The sequence below is a fragment of the Monodelphis domestica genome, chromosome 6 (genome assembly GCF_027887165.1).
Source record: "Monodelphis domestica isolate mMonDom1 chromosome 6, mMonDom1.pri, whole genome shotgun sequence".
NCBI lineage: Eukaryota > Metazoa > Chordata > Mammalia > Didelphimorphia > Didelphidae > Monodelphis > Monodelphis domestica.
The window spans coordinates 88,664,329-88,685,174 of NC_077232.1; the positions used below are offsets into that span (position 1 = coordinate 88,664,329).

The following is a 20,846-nucleotide window of genomic DNA, read 5'->3' on the forward strand; positions in this document are numbered from 1 at the left end:
TTATGCACTATAGCGTGCAGGGAATTATGAAGAGATTAAAGAAGTTAAAGGCATTTTCCTTGCCCTTAAAATAATATGACATTGAGGAAGGAGACTTGGATTCTGAAGACTTTGACTTCATTTCTGGGTTCTGGCACTTTTCTTTTTATGACCCTGTACTAATCTAACATAATTTCCTTGGGCCCCAGATTCTCTGCCTATAAAGTGGAGATAAGGGGGCAGCAGGGTATCTCAGTGGATTGAGAACCAGGCCTATAAATGGGTTCAAATGTGGACTCAGACACTTCCCAGCTGTGTGACCCTGGGCAAGTCACTTAACTCCTTCCTATTGCCTAGCTTTTATCACTCTTCTGCCTTGAAACCAATACATAGTATTGATTCTGAGATGAAAGATAAGAGTTTTAAAGAAATAAAGTGGAGATAATTACACTTGCATTATCAACATCACAAAGTCCTGAGCAAAACATTTTGCAAACTGGAAAATAGCTGTTAAAGGAATGTGAATTTTTATTCCTCCCTCTACTTGTGAGGGGTTGTTGTTCCCCTTTGTTCTGCCATTTCTTTGGTTAGAGATTTCCTTATGGTTATTGACAGCCACTCCTTGAGCTGACTTCCCTCAAACTTCCCTTTGGCTTCTTAGGGAGTATTTGGTTCTACACTTGTCTTCTCACCCACTGAACTGCCAGACATTAACTCTGCACATCTACCCCCAAAATACACTTCTTCCTCATCAGTTCACCTGATTGATGCAGCAAAATAGCATAATGAACAGGACACGGATATGGAGTTAGGAATAACTGAGTTCAAAGCCTGCCTCAGACATTTCGTAGCTTTGTGAGTGGTCAGGGACAGTTTTTCAACCAATTTCAGCTTCAGTTTCCACATTTTTGAAATGAAGATAATAACAGCACCTAATGTCTTGTGAAGATTAAACAAGATACGTAAAGTGCTTTGTAAATCTTTAAAGGTGTTGGTTGTTATTTATTAGGTTGTTATCATTATCATTATGTTTTGAGCATTTTCTACTCTCTCCCTGAAGAGCTCAGTTAAAAATAAAAACTAGCAAGAATTGATTTGCTTATGACTTTGTGGATGATTTGTTTGCCTTTAATCCTTCCAAATTCTTTGGATTTTGCTAGTGAACTTGGGTTTCTTTTGTGTAGAGCCAGTGGTTTTCCACCTCCACTTAAAGACTGCCATATAGGGAACCATGTAGAAAAATAAGGAGGTCTGTCCTTTTAATGCTGAATCTTTTGCAATGTCTGCCTCACTGTCAACCAGAAGTCAAGAGGAAATATCTCAAAACATGAAGGAAAAACAACCATTTCTAATTAAATTTAACAGATAGTCCAGTGAAAAATTCAGATTCAATGTTAGTTTCTAATATTGTCTTATTATATAGACCCAGCTTGATCATGTTTCCTGCTAAGCCTTTTGCTCTCAAAACATAACGTAAGGGTAGCTGGGTGGCTCTGTGGATAGTGTGAAAGGGAATTCTTGGTTCTCTTTGTCTATTCTGAGTTTACACTTGTGAAAAGGGAATCCTTTATTCTCTTTGCCTAGTTGGAGTTGACACTTTGGTTAACATTAATTTAAGTACCCCTATTTAGTACCTTACTAGACTGAAGATAGGATTAACCCTACTTTGTCTACCTTTTAAGTTGAATCAACAAAAGATTGAACACCCTACTTAGTGCTAGGGGAGAAGCCAGCAGGATACTTTGTGAGCTCTACCCTTTTTTTTTTAACTCACTCAGAAACTTGTGAATTCTTTTAAGAGTTCACACAAGAGTTCACACCCTCAGAAACTGTTCAGTCAGAAAACTGAATCTTTTTTATGAGTAATTGACCCCAAGAAAGTGAGAAGTGGATCCCACAGACACTGCCCCATGGGCAGTGCTAGACAATTTAGAAACTGTGATTGGTCCCTGTGAAGAGGGGAGGAGACAAGAAGTCACCATAAAAGCAAGCCTGAACTCCCTCAGAGGCGATTGTCTTTGAGAAGATAGTCCTAAGAGATTGTCTTTTGGAGATAGTCTTCTAACTGGGAAGAATCTTCAAGGGAGTTTTGTTGGAGACTACAGTTTGGATCATGAGGCTTGGAGCTTGGCTTCAACTTAGACTCTGACTCCTGAACTACCTCGTTGGCTGACTACTTGCCTAGTAGTTTCCTAAGAGACAAGCTTCCAACTTGGAGGAAACCTTATGGTTACTCACTATCAGCCTTCCTGGCTGAGAGCTAATGAATTTCCACCCAAATTAAGCAGATCCAGGGCAATACATTTAGGTTGAGAGGATAGATAGCTTCTCTATCCCCCATACATTTCTCTTCTTTGTTTCCTCTCTCTTTTTAAATACTTGTAAATAAATTTCTGACTTGAGCTATAATAAATATTGGTGACCACATAATTTCATAAAATTATTGTCCAACCATTAATTTTCACCTTTATAATAGAGGGCCAAGCCTAGAGAATGGAAAGTTCAGAGTTCAAATATGACCTCAGACACTTCCTAGGTATGCCCATAAGCCACTTAACCCCAATTGTCTAGTCATTACCACTCTTCTGCCTTCAAGTCAATACTTAGTGTTTATTCTAAGATGGTAGGTAAGGTTTTTTTTTTACAGGATTGTAATACTATTTGGGACAAAAGGGACAAAAATTGTCAAAGGGAGGCAGACAGTCACTGAAAAGCTAAGCAGGAGTTCAGGAGATAAGGAGAAGGGAGAGTCACTTCTAAGCCACATTTCTATGGAATTGAATGTGACAGTTCACACAGGATGCCAGTGTCGGAGTAAGGAAATCTTGTTAAAGAAGGAGATGAATTGAATGAGAAATAGAGAAATCCATCTCCTTGCTAATTAATGGTTAATTGGTTAATAGACCCATTGATCAACCTTGTCTTGGATGTGCATGTTGACTCAGCCTTGTGGGTTTTTAAGAAATACCTGAATAGAAACTACACAGATTTCCATGAAGAAATGTTTTCAGTATACAAAGCAGTAATTTTTGGCACTGTTTTGAGCCAACAACATTTGAAAAACAGAGCCATTTTTATACTTCTGTTCCATAAAATGATGTTGTAGGACAGAACAAATTGTGGTCCTCTTTATGTGAGCCAAACTGCTACCATCTTCCACTGAGTCCTAGCATAGCCTGACAATTTGGGGACTTCTTTTTCTTTTATTTTTTTGTTCAGTCCTTTTCCTTATTCACTCTTCATGACTCCAATGGGCATTTCCTTGGCAAAGATACTAGGATGGTTTACCATTTCCTTCTCCAGCTCATTTTACAGATGAGAAACCAAAGGCAAAAAGACTTTAGTGACTTGCCCAGAGTCACACACCTAATAAGTGTCCCAGGTTAGATTTGAACCCAGGAAGAGAAATTGTCCCAACTTCAGCCCCAGCACTCTATCTACTGCACAATCTAGCTGCCATTTTTTTCTCTACTACCATCAGTATACGCCCCCACTGTGTTTCACCATTTGTGACAGGAGCCCAAAGTTCCAGCATACTCCCAACACCTCTGAGGCATACACACATACCAACTCATTCTCAGTTTGTGTGTGGTTCAGTTGAGTAGGAGGAAACTGATCTTATAATTTAGTTCCTATGTAGCATTGATCTCACCATGTTCATTTCTAGATGGATCTCCCCTCTGGGTGTGTGTCCAGAAGGTCACTCCAGAGTTTTATTCTTGATTCCTGGGTCATTGATACTGAATTGGCTGTGAAACCTAGCCTAGACTTTCACACCAGGTTTGTTGTGCTAACCTTTCAAACCTCAAACTCTTCAAAAAGATTAGAGATTCTACTTCCTTCACCCGATGCCATGAGTGGCATCACTTCAATACCCCCAAATTTAGATGCATACAAGGTGTCTCTATAGAGCAGCAAGGGTTCTAGTCCTTCCCAACTGCCTCCTTTGGTTTAAAAAAATGGGGAGGTAGAGCTTAACCTCTGGAACCAGTGTTCCTGCCTTCAACTGTAACCTGGTTTTAATCAGCTTTGTCTTTCAGGGGAAATACAAATGTGCCCTTATTTCAAGTTTTAGGATAGTGATAATTTCTTAGTAGTGTCATAAAACTAAACTGTGACTCAGTAGCCCCAATTAACCTCCTGTGGAAACAGGAAGTTAGGAAAAAATGAACAATCCTTAGGGCCATCTGATCTCAAATAATAACATGCTTGCTGACAATGGGAACAAACTTATTTATAAAAGATAAACAGACTTAATAAGTACCATTGGCCTTGTAGAGGTAGCAAAAGGAGACACTTTTCTGTTCTGCCTAAGTCAGTTAGGGAGGAGGAGAGGAGTTGGAGGAGAAATAAAGGTGTGGATGAGAAAGAGGGAAGAGAAAAAAAGAAGTTTCTGACTTGCTTTGCTTCACAGCTGAGAGCAAAGAAGCATAAGGTGAATACATTCACCTGGTCCCAGCAGAATTACCCATGAAGCAGGCACATTTACAGACCGAAAATTCTGTCTAGGCACTTCAGACTGATCAATAAAGCCATACAAGGCAACAGTTCCTCACATCTGTAATTATTTCAAGGTTGTACCCTCCACTTTTGACCAACTTTTTTTTCACTTTTCAAATATGTTTATTTAGAAATAGGAAAGTTTAAGACAAAGGAGAAAACTATAAGCAGTCTCCCTTTCGATTTTTTTTGGGGGGATTATACTTTTAGTTGAGTTTTTTTTAGTAGAGTTTTATTCTATTTTTTATACAAAGATAAACAAGGCAAAGTATGAATCAAAATTAGAAGAACTAGATTTGAACCCCCCAGCTTTGCCATTTACTATCCACATGACCTTGAGAAAGTTACAACTTTTCTGAATCTCTCAAATTCTTCATCTATAAAATGAGAAGATTGGATTAAATGACCTCTTAAGGTCATTTCCAGCTCAAAGTCTGTTCTTCTATTATCCCGAGTGTTGAAATGTGCATTAAAGAATATAAGTACTTTATTCTGGGTTATAAATAAATTTTAAATTTTTTCAGATTATGACAACTCCCATTGGACAATTAGAAATTAGAATTAAGGTCGTAGATTGAGGGAGAGACACCTGTGTTTAGTCAAGGGTAGACTGTAAGAGGTCTTTGGGTAGAGACAAACTAAAGGAGGATGAGTTTTGGGTGAGAAGCAGCTTATACCCATGTCTGCTGAAGCTTATCTCACATGGGGCCATTTCCCCTAGTGTCTCTTTGGCCCAAATCTCTATTCTGTTGGGTTCCCCAGATCAACAGTATGACTAGAGGACAAAATTGGCTCTTAATAAACCCAAAATTTATCAAATTGAATTTGAAAATGGGTTGCACTTTTCCAGTGGAACATAAAGATGAAAACAGCCCCTGGATGTTGCTTCAAACCAAGCAGCTTCTACAATGTGCTGGGTGCTATCCAAAGGAGCTTGTACCAAGAACAAGTGCATAGATAACTATGTCATAAGTATAAAGCAGACATCTTCGTCTGCTTTGGATAGAAGCCAAAGTGCTGTGAGAATTTGGGGGACAGAGATCATTTTTATTCGGGGCAGTGAAGAAGAGGGAAAATAGGCTTCAGCTTCAAGGAGGTGGTAGCATCTCAGTTGGATCTTGAAGGAAAGAAAGGAGTTTCGACAGATTGCCAGAAATGAGAGACAACATGAGTGAAGGAAAGGAAGGAAGAGTGGGCAGAGTGGCAATTTTAAGGGGACTTGGAAAGGCTTCTGGTGAAAGGTAGGGTTTTATTTAAGTTCTGAAAGAAGCCAGGAGCAAGAGGCAAGGAGAAAGGGAATTCCAGACCCCCAGAGAAGAGCCAATAAAGCATCATAGAGTAAGGAGATGGACAGGTAAGTGCAAGGGACAGCATTCAGTGTCACTGAATGATAGAGCACCTAAAGGGAACTAAGATGGAAGAAGATTGTAAAGGTAGGAAGGCTTATCAAGCCTTAGGAAGGACTTTAAAAGCCAAAGGATTTTTTGTTTGACTCAGGAAGGGGCCACTAGAGTTTTTTGAGCAGGGGTTATATGGTAGGATCAGATATGAAGTGTAGGAAGATCACTTGATCAGCCAAAGGAAGATTGGCTGAAGTGCCTGGAAACTTATGGTGTGCATACTAACAAGAAGTCAGTCATAAAGTATTTATAAAGCACCTAAAACAGTTCCTGCCCTCATGAGGTGTACACCCTACTCAGGGGTCAGAGTACCTCCTGCTTTTTCTCCTTTCCCTTATCTTTCCTTTTTCTGGTTCTTAAAATAAAAGAAAGGAAACAAGGTCTGAGGTTACCTAAGCCTAGAGCCAAATTCCCACAAGCCCCTCTGTTTTGTCATCTGTAGAATGAGTAGCTGATTGCCCAAGATCCCTTCCAGCTCTAAATACCATGATCCTATCTATGATGGCTCCTGGAGTGTGATATATTCCTTTCAGAGGAGACGTTTGCATTGTTTGAATTTTAGCCAGGAGCTAGGACCAGATCTAATTCCATACTCAGCATAACACTTTACACTTTGTGGGCACAGAATGAATCTGAGCAGACAACCAAGGCAGCTATGTTGGTGATGTCTATGGAACTGCTTATTTTTCTTTTCCCTTTAATTGTCCCTAAACAGGTGGTCCTTGAATAAAATCACATTCCTCCCATATGTGCACAGTAAGTGCCTAAAAGCTGTTTTGCCTCAGGGTAGATATTTTTAAAAATTTGTCATCTTGGTTGTTGAAAAATTTGATCTGTGTCCCTTTTCTCTATTGGTGACCTTTATATTTCTTTGAAAAAACATGAATAGAAGTTCTTGGAGTTGAACTGAAAAAAAGAAAACAACCCTGGGGATTAATGAACACTTCTTAATAATCAGACCCTTCCTTCCAATAGAGAGGCAGTTGAGTTTAATGGAAAGAGCCTTGGATGTTCAGTGCTATGTAGAAGCCCATCTGGGAAGAGTTGTGCCATTGGGGACCAAAGGGCAGAGGAGAAGGTCTTGGTAATGTTTATTAACTGTTGTTAATAACTGTGTTGATCTTGGACTTGGACTAGTGTCTTAGTGAGAATCTCAGGGCTCTAAATTTAATAATTCAAAGAAGAATTAGTGCCAGATAGCTCCTCATGATCCAATGATCAATCCTAAGAATGGTAGTTCTAGAATCCCAAAGGATGGTCCCAACTGAACAGTACTAAATTCAGCAGGACTCTTTCCATGTCCTCAGCAGTACAAATAGTCTACAACTAACTGACCCTCTTCAGCAACTAGAAATCTTTGAAGAAATACAGGATGAATCCTCTGTCATAAGAAAAACCTGTGGTTTCCTACCATTCTGTCTCCATCCAACCTGTTCCCTGTGGGATCTAGGGAGCAAGCTAGAGTCCTGTTCTTTCTGAAACTGATAAAGATTATTCTTCCATTCAAAAAAAAGTTGCCAGACACACAAAAAAAGCCTGTGACAGATGGTTCTGGACTGACTTTGCTAATTAATATTGACCTTTCAATATGAATGACAGCTATTGTGGGGTAGCAGAGAAGGAAGGAAGAAAAGCTTGTCTTTCCTTGTAAGAATCTTGCCTTGATTTCCTGTTGTACTCCTCACACAGGTGTTTTTATTTAATGGCTAGCACAAAAGAAATTAGGATAGAAGGAAAGGAGATGTGAGAGAAGGGGCACAGTGAGGAAAGGACACTAGTAATTAAGTGGGAACTTGAAGCCAGCTCATTTAAGCATAGACTCATCAGGAACAAGCCTGAGCTTTGAGAAGGAAGCAGCCTCCTCCTCACTTCCTGGTCATACCTCCAACACTTTTTATGGATGAGGAAACTGAGGCCAAAGAGAAGTTAAAAGACTTGACCATTAGCATTCAGCTAGTAAGTGAAGGAATCTAAGACTCAAATCAACTTCTCTTTGCAGAATAACACCACTTTGGAAAGTGTTAACTTTGAATAAGACATTCAGTTCAGTATTTAATACCTACTGTGTACAAGACCCTGAATTAATAGGAGGTATGCAAAGATGAAAAATGACAGCTTTTTCTCAAGGAATTTACCAACTACTAGAGGAACACTGCAGGTATATAATTAAGTATGGTGCTACTGCTTAGTTCTTTTCAATTGTGGCTGACTCTCTGTCCCCATTTGGATTTTTTTTTTGCCAAAGATACTGGAGTGACTTGACAGCTCATTTTACAGATGAGGAAACTGAGGCAAACAGGGTTCAGTCACTTGCCTAAAATCACACAGTTAGTTATATCTGAGGCTAGATTTGATCTCATAAAGATGAGCCTTCCTAATTCCAAACAAAGGACTCTATCTATCCACTAATGTAATATTCCCTCTCTCCCTTAAACTCCTCCATACCTTGCTACCAACCTTTTGTTATTCCCCGTTTTTTTCCAATCCCCCCATCTCTTCCTCAATAAATATTACACTAACTACCTGGAGAGATACTATATGTATATAAATAAAGATGATGCCAGGTAGAGTATAACAGGGGTAATAGGAGAGATCTAAGAAAAGTGCTCTTAAGAAAAATCAAGGTGGCAGCTAGGTGGCATAGCAGATAGAGAGAGCCAAGCCTGGAGATGGGAGGTCCTGGGTTTAAATCTGAACTCAGACACTTCCCAAGTGTATGGCTCTATACAAGTCATTTAACTAACCCCCACTGCCTAGCCCTTACCACTCTTATGTGTTAGAACTAATATAAATATTGATTCTAAAATGGAAGTAGAAAAGAAAGGAAAGAAAGTAGGAAGGAAGGAACGAATGAACAAAGGAACAATTGAGGTGTGACAGGCCAGCTGGAGAATTAGGCATTCAAAGAAGACTTTGAAGAGCAAGTATCTGAACTGAATTTAAAGGAAGAGCATTTCCCCAGGCAGAAATGTGTGAGGGTATAAGGGATGACAAAAGGCAGACCCTGCTCAGGGAGCTCACATTCTAAATCAGTGACCCACAACTCCTACCTAGCTCTCTTATTTCTGTTAGTCAATTTGTGTTTATTAAGTGCTGTGTGTCTGTTGTTATACTCGGTTCTAGGGATGCAAAGAGGAAAAAACCCAGCTCCTGACCTCGAAGAGCTCATATTCCATCAGGAGAGATGACATGTATTTACAAAGGAATATACAAAAGAGATGAGTTTGGGGTTTTTTTCCCCCCAAAGGGTGGGGGATAAGGAATGACTTCATATATGTGGTCCTTAAGCTGAGTGACTGGAAGGTAACTTAAGAAGTCTTAGAAGCAGGGATTAGGAGAAATGACTTCTACTTCTGCTCCATTGGTCTGAGTTAAGCTACTTGGTATAAAGTCCCATGGCAGGGTTTATTGAAGATCTCTGCTGAGGGAGCTGTCCTCAAGTCATGGTACTGATTCACATAGCTCTAGATCCCAGCAGTGTTTTCTTGCCCTGTGAGTGGTAGCATCAGAAGAGTGAAGAAAAGGTACAATTGTTATGGAGAGCACTAGATGGCCAGAGGGTGAGAGGTGATGGTTGGAGGGACCTTAGTCATTATTATTTAATTAGCCTAATTGTTCTAGAGCACAATTAATGATAGCTACATGCTTAGGGAGTCATTCTGAGTTCTAGAAAAGAAGCTCTGGAGCAGTAAGTATTAGTGGTGAGATTTGAACCCAGATGCTCTGATTTCAAATCAAATACTTTTTGTCCTTTGCTGCTCAGATGAGAGAGAAAGATCAGTGCAGTTGGTGGCCTAGGTGGCCACAGCTCTGGTGCCCTGGTGTTTTACCTTGGGCATATTTCTCTTGTGCTGTCCTCCTGGCATGTGCGGATCCATAAGGGGGAGAGAGGAAGGGTGTTGGGAAAGGGGTTTTTCATCTCTCTTACAGGAGGTTTAGTGACTAGTGTTCCTCCTCAACATCCACACATGTCTTACTTCTCAGTATGGGAAGATGCTAGGATGAAGCAGCAGTTTCCATTTGAATCTCACCAACTGAGCATGTTTTTCTTCCTTCTTCCTAGGGGAGAGCTAGGGATTGAGTGGATGGGGCAGGACCAGATAACAAGAAGAGAAGAAACAGTATGAAATCTCAAAGAATGCAGAGAATTCAGTTCAGCAAAAAACTCAGATACAAAAAGATGAAACAATCTCTGCCCACATAAAGTTTATAATCTGAAAGGATAAGAAAATAAACACCTTTACCTTACATCTTAGAATCAATACTGTGTATTAGTTCCTAGGCAGAAGAGTGGTAAGGGCTAGGGAATGGGGGTTAGGTGACTTTCCCAGGGTCACACAACTGGGAAGTTTCTGAGGTCAGTTTTGAACCCAGGACTTTCCATCTGTACATCTGGCTCTCAATCCACCAAGCCACACAGCTGCCCCCTCCCCCCCATGTGTATTTTTTAAGTATATAAAAGTGCAAAGCAAGGTTTCCTACCAAGAGTGGCATTTAAATTGGATTTTAAAAAATAGGAAAGAGGGGCAGGTTTGGGTGGTTCAGTGGATAGAAAGCTAGATCTAGGGATAAAAGGTCTTAGGTTCAAGTAAGACTTCAGACACTACCTAGTTGTATGACCCTGGGAAAGTCACTTAACCTCCATTATATAGCCTTTACTGCTCTTCTGCCTTAGAATTAATACTTTATTTTAAGGCTGAAGGTAAGTTTAAAAAAAAAAAGGGAAGAGAGAGATTGTATCAATTCTAAGACAGAAGGCAAGTTAAAAAAATAAATTAAATTAACTAAATTTAAATACTATAAAATAAAATAAATGTTTTAAAAAGATAAGGAATTTAACATGCTAGGAGATTGAAGAAGGATACTCTAGGCATACAGAATAGTCTGAGCAAAGAACCATTAGTTGGATTTCATTTAGTAAATATCAGGGGCTCACATAGCTAGAATACAGGTTATACTTAGGGGAGTAGGAGATGAGACCAGAAATATAAGGAGAAGCTTGATTGAGGAAAACTTCTGCTCCACTCTCATCCAGATATTCATCCTGACCCCCTGTGGCCCACCTCCTATAATCTTTCTTTTTCCATTTCTTAATCATAGCCATTGCTAAAGATGTATGAGGACCATTTCACACCCACCCAGGGAGTGGAGAAGCCTTTTGCTCTCCCGTCCTCTGAAATGATGGTGCTATAAAATGCCTAATGAGAACAACGAACTGTTGCCAAGGAAATAGAGAGTGTCATGCACTCCTTAATTATGCAAAAATCATTCAAATTTAATCAGAGGAAGAGTCCTACTGATTCCTATCCCAACAACTTTCAAATAATTAGAGGGAAAAAATCATACAATTGAATCAGTCACAAATGATATACTATTCTGAAAGGTGTTTCTTTAAACTCTTGGCAGCAAATAATTACTGAAAAATTCCCTTCATTATTTAATCAATTATTTCAGAGACCTTGTTATCTTTTATAAATGTCAGGACTAGGAGAGTAGAGGGATTGGAGGGCTCAAAAACAAATGCTATAATATTTCACTGTCTTTTGGAAAATAAAATTTTTTGTTGCCAAACAATTCACAGAATTATAAATGTCTACATATAATTATATATGTTACCAAACACTTCGTAGATATATATAGAGAGATATATACATGAAAAAATATGTAAGCATATATTTCCCTAAACATCCCTTTATAAACATTTCAAAAAGCATCCTGGAAAAACTCCAGACTTTGATTTAAGAGATCTGGGTTCACATCAAACCCCTGACACTGAGGATACAAATCTCTTATCGTACATGGGAAGAAACTAGAGACTAGAGAGGATGGGCAACTTCTAAAAGGTCATGTAGACAGCAGAAGAACTTTACTTCAAGTTTTGTCTGCTGGTCCAAAGTGGTTCCCTTTCCATAGCGCCATGTTGCTTTGTGACCTGAAACAAGTTACTCAGCCTACTGTAAAATGAAGCTAGATGAGGCAATTTCCATATAGCACTGTAATGTAATTGATTACATTAATAAAGCACTACTTAAATATCAGTGATTATTGTTATCATGTCCTTTAACAGTTCTTTCAACTAATCCAGGGATGGTTAACCTGAAATCTAAGAGTTTGTTTTTCAAATATTTTGATAGTTTAAATGTTTATCTGTATTTTGAGAACATAAATGAATTTCAGTGTAATAGATTTCCTTTGTTATTCTATGTATTTTATTTAATTAAAAATAATTAAAAGCATTTAAAAACAACATTGAGAAGAGTCCATGAGCTTTACCAGATGACCATAGTGGGCCTATGACACAAAAAATATGAAGAACCCCATGATCTAATCTTTTGGTGTTATGACTCCCTTCATTTAATTTGTTGTCTTTAAAATGAAGAAATATTCTGACATAGACACATATTTCAGTTTAACAGAAGTCAGTCCTGTGACATAGTTCCATTAATTCTCAGATATGGATTCAGTTCTTCCCATGGCCTTTGGGTTTTTCCTTTTTTATTTTATTTTTCAATTGACAAGTACTTATTTTCTTTGTAATCACCTTTGTAGTCATTTGTAGTCACCTCTGACAATTAGGAGAGATTCAAATGATTTCCCAAATCCAAGGCAAGACTCTGGGGTGCCATGCCCCATTATAAATGCCTCAGAATCTATAGTAATGGCTATTGACTCCATTTTGGATAAAGGGATGGTCAGTTAAGTGAGGGCGTGGGAAACTCAACCAAAACAATCTTTTTTACCACCAAAGCCTTGAAATAATTACAAAAGAATGCAGGAACTATATTCTCTCTTTGGTCCAAGCCAGGTGCCTGACATCTGTTTGGAAGGCAAGCAAGAGCTTTGGAGATGATTAAAGAGTTTTCTAAAGATTCTTAAGCATTTTCCTTTGAGGCTCCAGGTCTTCTCATTAATAGCTTGGCACTTATAAACTTTTATATATAATAAAATGTTGTAAATAGATCTATGCATGTAGACCTATAAATAGAAATGTGTGCACATAGACCTAGGCATGTAGATATATGTTATCTGTATGTAGACCATCAATGTAGACATATATGTACATATATTTCTAAATAGACCTATGTATGTGAAAATATATATATTTATATATAGAATTATGCATGGAGACAGATTAATTGATAGATAGATTGATAAATGGATTGATAGACTGATCCAGAGAAAGAGAGAGTTAGCTAGAGAGATAGATAGATGGATGGATGGATTAATGGAGAGAGAGAGGGAGAGAGAGAGAGAGAGAAAGAGTGCTAGAGAGATAGATGGATGAATGCAGAGAGAGGGGGGGGGAAGAGAGAGAGAGAGAGAGAGGAAGGGAGAGAACTGCAAGGGACCACAGGTCTGAGAATGCTAGAATTTAGGAGCTTGGAACATGGAGAATAGGATAAAATTAGAAAGGTTCATAGGAATCATCTAGTTCCGCTCCCTCATTTCACAGATGGGAAAACTGAGACCTAGAAAGGGGATGTGACTTGTCACACAGCTAGTTAGTAAAAAGTCAGAGTTAGGACCCGAATCAGAACCTCTATATAAGCACCTTTGGTGATAGAGACCTCACTGCTTGCCTAGTTTCCTGAATCCCAGACCAGTGCTGTTTGTACAATGCAGCCTCTCAGCCTAAGAACCATCATTAAACCTGTCACATTACTTTATATGCTTTTTCAAACAAAATTCTATTTTAACCTTGTCTGCTTCTTTGCTTCACTTACTAAATAAGGGAAATCCATTTTTCTTTGTCCATAAGGTTATGCGATTTAGAAGTCCAGTCCAATTCTCTATTTTACATCTGAGGAAATGGGGGATCATTAATTTGGAGCAGAAAGGGACCCTCCAAGTCTTCTCAATCAAACTCCTCTTTTTGCATATGAGGAAACTGATCCTTAGCAAGGTTAAATGCATCCCTTAAGGCTCTGCAGGTTGTTCATGGCATAATTGAGTTTTGAATTTGGGTTCTTGACCTCCATGTGGGATGACTTTTTCATTACATCATGCTTCCTGTAATATATAGTCAAAGTCAGAAGTAACATGGTTATAGGGGAAACACATGCATGTAAATACAAACACACTCACATACATTTAAGCATGTACAAATATGCATGTATGTTCATGCACATATAAGCACATATATTTACATACACCTGTATGCATATGTATGTTTAAAGACTAGTCCTCAGTTCCAAAAAACTTCCAGCCTAATGGAGGGGCAGGGGTTGAAGACAGGAAACAACAGACACATAAGTTGGTGTAATGCAAGTACAGTGTGATTAAACCTTCCATTCCTATGAGTAGCTGAGGTAGAATAAAACTTCTGGTCATGGGAGTTCTAGAGGTTGATAAATCAAGAGGCCAGAGAATTTGAGGGAACATTGAAATATCTGCTGAAGTCCTTAAATAAGAGAGGAGGGATTGGCTTGGGAAGAGACTGTCATCTAGGTCCTGAACCCTTTGAGAAAGGAGTGAAAATGAATCAGGAGCACTGAATTGCCACAGGATCTGGACAGGGTGAGCCAGACAGATGGAGTGAACCTCAGAGGAGGAGAGATTTCTGAGTGATAGTGGCAGATGAAGAGGTCAGAAATGGCTGTGGAGTACAAAGATTGTGCCAGTTTTTTATTCTCACCCCCTGTCTGAGGAGACATAGGAGGGAAAAGTGCACCCAATACTGGAGGGGTGGCTAGAGATGTGTCCTCTTTGGAAGAACCAGGTTTTCCTGGAGAGACTATCAGAAGAGCTCTGAGAATGAAGGGAAATGGATAACCATGTTTTTTCCTATTCTCCTCCTTCCTCATAGCAGCTAAATGGGGCCTCTCCTTCTGGTCTCATAGTTTTTTCTTTCCTTCCAATGTCTGATTATATTTTAATTTGTGTAATCTTTATATTATTTAACTTATCTCCTAACTTACTTGCCATAAAATTCTAGAATGCAACAGTTCATTCTAATTCAGTGGAAAGAATAACTTTTTTTACTGGCTTTAGAGACCTGGGTTCCAGCCTCACCTTTGGCATTTACTACTTCTATCACCATGGGCAAGTCACTTAATTTCTCCAAGCCTCAGATTCCTCATCACTAAAATAGACATGATAGCTATAGTATTGATCAGAAATTGGAAGGAATGAGAAAGAATGAGGTTTAAAATGAATGCAATAATTTTGGAGCAGCTGTTCCATCATGGAGATGAGTGAATCTGGAGTGGGATGTTTAGGATTGGGGGCAAAGAACAGGGTTAAGGGAGATAAGAAAGAAAGAGCAACCATTTGAGGATGGGAAATAGAGTTTATTCATCTGTATCTCAGGGTTCAGAATCACAGGGATGGGAGTATTTTAGCCATTGGGAATGAGTCTAGGAAGAATAAGAGTGAGATATGGTGATAAGGCTCAAGATCCATTATTTGTGTTGGTAGAGCCTCCAGCTTCCCTGGTCTGCCATATTGCTGGGAATTGGAAATGGTAGTGTTGTGGTTGTAGCCTTGTGGTGCCCTGGAGTTGGTCCAGAAGTCTAATGAGCCAAGAGGTAGTTTGTCCAGTCAGATTCCCAGCCACAGGCAGGGGCTAGTTTTCTTGTGTTTATGAACTAAAATATCTTGTGCACCAATGGTCATTAACGAGAAAAGCCCAAGTAAATACATGAGCCATACAGCCTGTGATCTTCAGGTATAAGGAAGTCTCCTACCAATTCATAGCCTTCTACCTGTAGACTTCTTTTCTTGTCTTGTTTGGATATTTAGGTGCCTTTCACAGTGTAGCCTCCATTCTTTTCCCTCTGTTGGGATGTAAGAGACAAGATTATCCACCTTGTAGTGTCAGTTATCCAGGCAACCTAGAGGCATCCAGGTGCTTCAGTGGATAGAGCACTGGGCCTGGAGTTAGGAAGAACTGAGTTCAAATCCAGAATTAGAAACTTATTGACTTATTGATCCTGGGCAAATCACCTAACTTCTCAATTTCCTTAACTGCCTTAGTTTCTCCATGTGTAAATTGAGATCATATAAAGCACTTACCTCCAAGAGTTTTTCTAAGGGTAAAATGATATAGTTTTTTTTCCAAACACTTTGCAAACCTTAAAACACTTTATAAATTCTAGATATTGTAGTTGATGTTGTTAGTCAGGAAATTACCTGATGAGAGTTTAAAACAGAGCCCCTAGTTGTAGGAATACAGTGGACAACCTCACATTCTTTTTTTTAATCTTTTTTCCAGATTACATGTCAGTATAATTTTTCATCATAATTTTCTGACATTCTGTAATCCCATTTCCTATCTCTCTACTCCCCAAGAAGACATATGATATTAAATAGGTTGTACATGTGTTATCGTACAATATGCATTTTCATGTTTGCTATGTTGTAAAACAAAATCTCACCATTATTATAGTCAATAAATGTCAGACTTAGAATCTGTTAAGAAATACCTACTATGTGCCAAGCACTATGCAAGAGGACAGTGATAAAAAGACAAATGTGAAAGAATCCCTAGCATCAAGAATTCACAATCTAGTTGAGGGCAGAGACAACACGAACATCTATCTGATATTCACAAAATCAATACAAAGAAAAACAACCTTAATTTTAAAAAATTAAGCAATGGAACAGATTTAAAATGAAACAAATCACTCCTTCATCATTTAGGGAGGAAGGCACCAGCAGGATCCCATTTCTATAATATTTTAGGATTCTTGAATCTCTCTCCTGACAACAATCCTGGAGGAAAGTAGGGAGTGCAAGTGGCTATGATTTTCCTAATTTTACAGATAGGAAACTGAGGTTCTAAAAGCTGTCACACAGCCCTAGGAAATGTCCAGTCAAGGACCTAAATGTAGAGCTTGTGACTTCAAACCCAGAGTCCTTTCATTATACCAGGGGCTACATTTGGGCATCTCAGTTTTTAAAAGATTAAAACAGTAACATCAGTGACAAATCCTAAAGGCTATAGCACCCCCAGTAACAAGTCCAAGATTGCCCGTGATGTTTATGGCATGGCTAAGTCAAAGACCCAGGTCCCTTCCCCACAGCCCACTTTACTACTTCTGTTCTTCCTTGAGTTGAAATTCCAGCTTTCAGTCACCAGCCCCAAGTGCCCCAGGGCTGAGACTCAAGAGAAACATGATTTATGTTATGGTGAGGTGTTTTGTCCCCCATAAATGGAGCACTGAAATGTTTTCCATCTGACAACTGTGATGAGTCTAAAAAGCCAACTCCTTGACAGCCTTGAAATTCAGAAGTGATTTGAAAATTCTTCCTGGCTCTAAATAAGAAAAACCTTTTTGGGTCCTTCTCTCCGTCCTTTAGTAGGGACTTCACAGAATAATTAGGAGAATGGAATATCTGCCATTTGTAATATAGTTTGGACAGATCCAAGGGAAGAGGTGTGAGAGATAATAATTGTGTGGCGCTCATCAGTCTCCTATTGAAAATCTGACAAGATAATTAGCCGATATCTGCCCCTCTGAATGTCTCCGGGAATTTTAAGAGAGCTATTTTAAAGCATTTGTTTAAATGTCTGGCAAAAGATGAGAAGTTGTTCTCTTTGAAGTACTTCATTTCCTTTTGCACCACATTTAAGAGGGTGTGCTCAGCCACATGCAGGCTCCTCTGTGCTTATCATCTGCATCAAATGGCCTTGTCACTGTCAATTAATCTCCCTCAAGTTCTAAGACTTTGGGTCTTATACAAATTAGACCTGGATTCAAGTCTTGCTTCCCACCCATTTATTAATTATGTGTCTGCTTCTTCTGGACCCATGTTGCTATAAAATGACCACCTACCTTACAGAGTTGTGAGGATGAAGCAAGATATAGACAAACACCCTTTGTCCATTGTCAGTTTGAGTAGTAGTTAGAGGGGACTAAATGGTGCAATGGGTAGAGTATTGGACCTGCAGTCAGGAAGCCCTCAGTTCAAGTCTTGATTCAAATACTGGTTGAGTGATCTCAGATGAGTTTTCTACCTGCTTCATTTTTCTCATCTGTAAAATGGGGATAATCATAGCATCTACCTCCCAGGTTTACCATGAGGTTAAGAGAGAGATTTGTAAAACACAATGCAAACCTTAAAACTTCATATAGAGTTATTACATAATAAATTTTATTTTTATTGTTACTCTCATTTTTATGCTCCTTATTATCATCCCCATTCTATGAATATCAATTGAGTGAGCCATTATGTGCCCAGCACTGCTGGAAGTCATTGCTATTATAGTACATATAGTCCATGGTCACAGAACTCTGTCTTCTTCATCTTTGTATCTCCTCTGATACCTGATGCAGGATCCTACATGTCATACTTTCTAGAAGCTATTATTATAGAATTATAAGCAACTTTTTTTAGAATAAAACAAATAAAGTTTATTCAAATTTATATAACACAATTAACAACACACTCTAGGAGGCAAAGTAAATGGTGTGCTGGATCTGGATCCAGGAAGATTTAAAGCTTCTGGTTTTAATAAATATATTCTTGAAAATTATCAGTTTCAGAGGGCAGCTAAGTGGCTCAATGGATTGAGAGTCTAGCTTAGATACAGGAAGTATCCTAGTTTTGGATATATCATAGCTCTGTGACCCTGGGCAAGTCCTTTAACCACCATTGCCTAGCCCTTACCACTCTTCTGCCTTAGAACCAATACACAGGAACATTTTAATACTAAGGTGGAAGGTAAAGGGTTTAAAGAAATGAATGAATGAATGAAACCAGTGTCTAAAAACTTACTATGTTTAAAGCACTTGTAGTGAGGCCTGAGGAAATAAGTAGAAAATTAAGCCAGTCTCAGCTCTCGAGAAACTCACATTCTAATTGGGGAGACAAATCCAGAGAGGAGGTTTCTGCTAAAAGTCCACTGAATGAATGGTCCCATGGTCTTTAGGATGCAGAAGGCGATACATTCTCTTGAGGGCTGTCTCCATTCATCAATCATATCTGTTTCTGATATTGAGCCATTTGATGGTGCCCAGGACTTTGGTGGTGAGAGCTTTCATCTCTGGGTTTTGAGTGGCTGTGACTCTGGGCTTGCAGGGACAGTTGTCTTCTCTCCACAAGGGCTGCTTCTTGGATGGGTGTCAGGAAGAGGGGTTATGGTGAGCACAGATGGAAGCAGGATCAGTAGTCTATGGGAACTGATCCACTGTTGTTCCTGAGTTTCTCAGATTATATTGTTGAGTACTGAACTAGGCTTTGGAAATCCTGAATTGGAGCCCTTCCTCTGCCACTGTGTGACCTTGTGCATGTTCCCTCACCTCTTTGGGCTCCACCTTCTCCCCATCTATCCAATGAGGAGGGTGGCCTGGATCTCCAAGGTCCCTTCTAGCTCTTCAATTCTGTTTTGATCTGTCCTACCTTCTCATGGAGTTGCTATGAAGGTCCATTGAAGGAGCTGATAGGAGAATGTTAAACCATATACAGGAGGATCATATCATCTCTTCTCTATTTGAAGACCTCTAGTGATAGAACATCATTGCTTCCTGAGGCAGCCCATTCTATTTTTGGAACAACTCTCTTAGGAAGCTTTTATTCGGATGGAAAGACCTTGATCACTGACAAAGACCAAATACATTTATTTTTTTAATTAATTTAGAATATTTTTCCATGGTCCCATGATTCCTCCCCTCTTCCCTCCTCCATCCCATAGCCCATGTGGAATTCAGCTGGGTTTTACAAGTTTCAAATTCAATACATTTATTCAGACCCATTGTGTGCAGAATATTCTTCCAGACTTTAATGGAGATACAACTTAGAGAGAATATAGTTCCTGCCCTCATGGAGGTTACAATTTAATGTATAGATAATCTAAGGAAACAAATATAGATAACTACTCCATGGGAGGTGCTTTAGTCTAGCAAATCAGGGGTTCCCCAGATCATCCCTGCTATAACAATATTCCATGATGACTGAATGAAGAGAGTGAATTCAGGATACACTGGCAAATCTAAAGAGGGAAACATCATACCTTTGCTTACCATTTTAATTCTGAGCTTTTGAAATGGAAGGGCTTCCTGGAGGAGGTGATGTTTAAATAAAATAGTTCCCCTGCCAAACTCCTCTAAGGCCATTATTCTTTATTTATTTGTTTCTGCAGTTTTTGAAGAACCCGAAGACCCCAGTAACAGATCCTTCTTTTCTGAAATCATCTCCTCGGTGTCAGATGTCAAATTCAGCCACAGTGGCCGGTTCATGCTCACCAGGGATTACCTCACGGTCAAAGTTTGGGACCTGAATATGGAAACAAAGCCTATAGAAACATACCAGGTAAGAATTAGCTATTTCTTTCATTCAAAGCCCCCTGTGCTGCCAAAGGTGTCCCTAGTGTCAGATGCTGCACAATGTGTTCCAGAGGTGACAGAGGCATTGTGGTAGAGGAGGAAAGACACTTGATATGGAATTAGAGAGTTTGATTTCGGTTCCTGACTCTGCTATTTGAATGTTCCTTTAATCAAGTCTCTCACTTCACTCTGCCTCAGTTTCCTCATCTGTAAAATGAGGAAGTTAGTCCAGTTGTTCTCCAAGGACTCACCTAGATTTAAATCTCATGATACTATGAACATAGGTGACAGGACAACTCCATTGGAGAGTTAATATCACTGAAGGGAAATTATGGAGCATCAGGATGTAGCTCAACATGAGAACCTATCAATTAGCATTGGCCAGTAATAGAAGGTCCTATATTTTCAGGAAGTGACCTCCCCTTCACTGGAATCATTTAAGCAGAATCTGGACAGCCACATGTTGTGGATATGGTAGAGAGGGACCCATATTTCAAATAGAGGTTGGATTAGATGATTTATAAGGTCTCTTCCACATCTGAACCTATACCTGGTTCTTGGGCAATGCCTTCATTCCTATGGAGAACTAATGCAGGAGGGGGGTTCTTTAGTAAACCTAGGAAACTTTGCCTCATAGAAAGAGAATCCCCTTGCCCATTCAGTGTAATTCAAATTGAATAATCATTTATTAAGCTTTACT

At 39.2% G+C, this 20,846-nt stretch overlaps 1 protein-coding gene across 4 annotated transcripts in view; it reads left to right on the forward strand.

Annotated features, from left to right (window-relative positions):
* The window catches only part of PPP2R2C (protein phosphatase 2 regulatory subunit Bgamma), a 414,849-nt gene that overhangs the window by 367,675 nt on the left and 26,328 nt on the right, over positions 1-20,846 (forward strand). For all 4 annotated transcript variants that reach the window (XM_007496758.3, XM_001364551.4, XM_007496759.2 and 1 more), the window contains one exon: positions 19,963-20,132. In XM_007496758.3, coding sequence (XP_007496820.2) covers positions 19,963-20,132 — 170 coding nt within the window. The remainder of the gene's footprint in view (positions 1-19,962; positions 20,133-20,846) is intronic.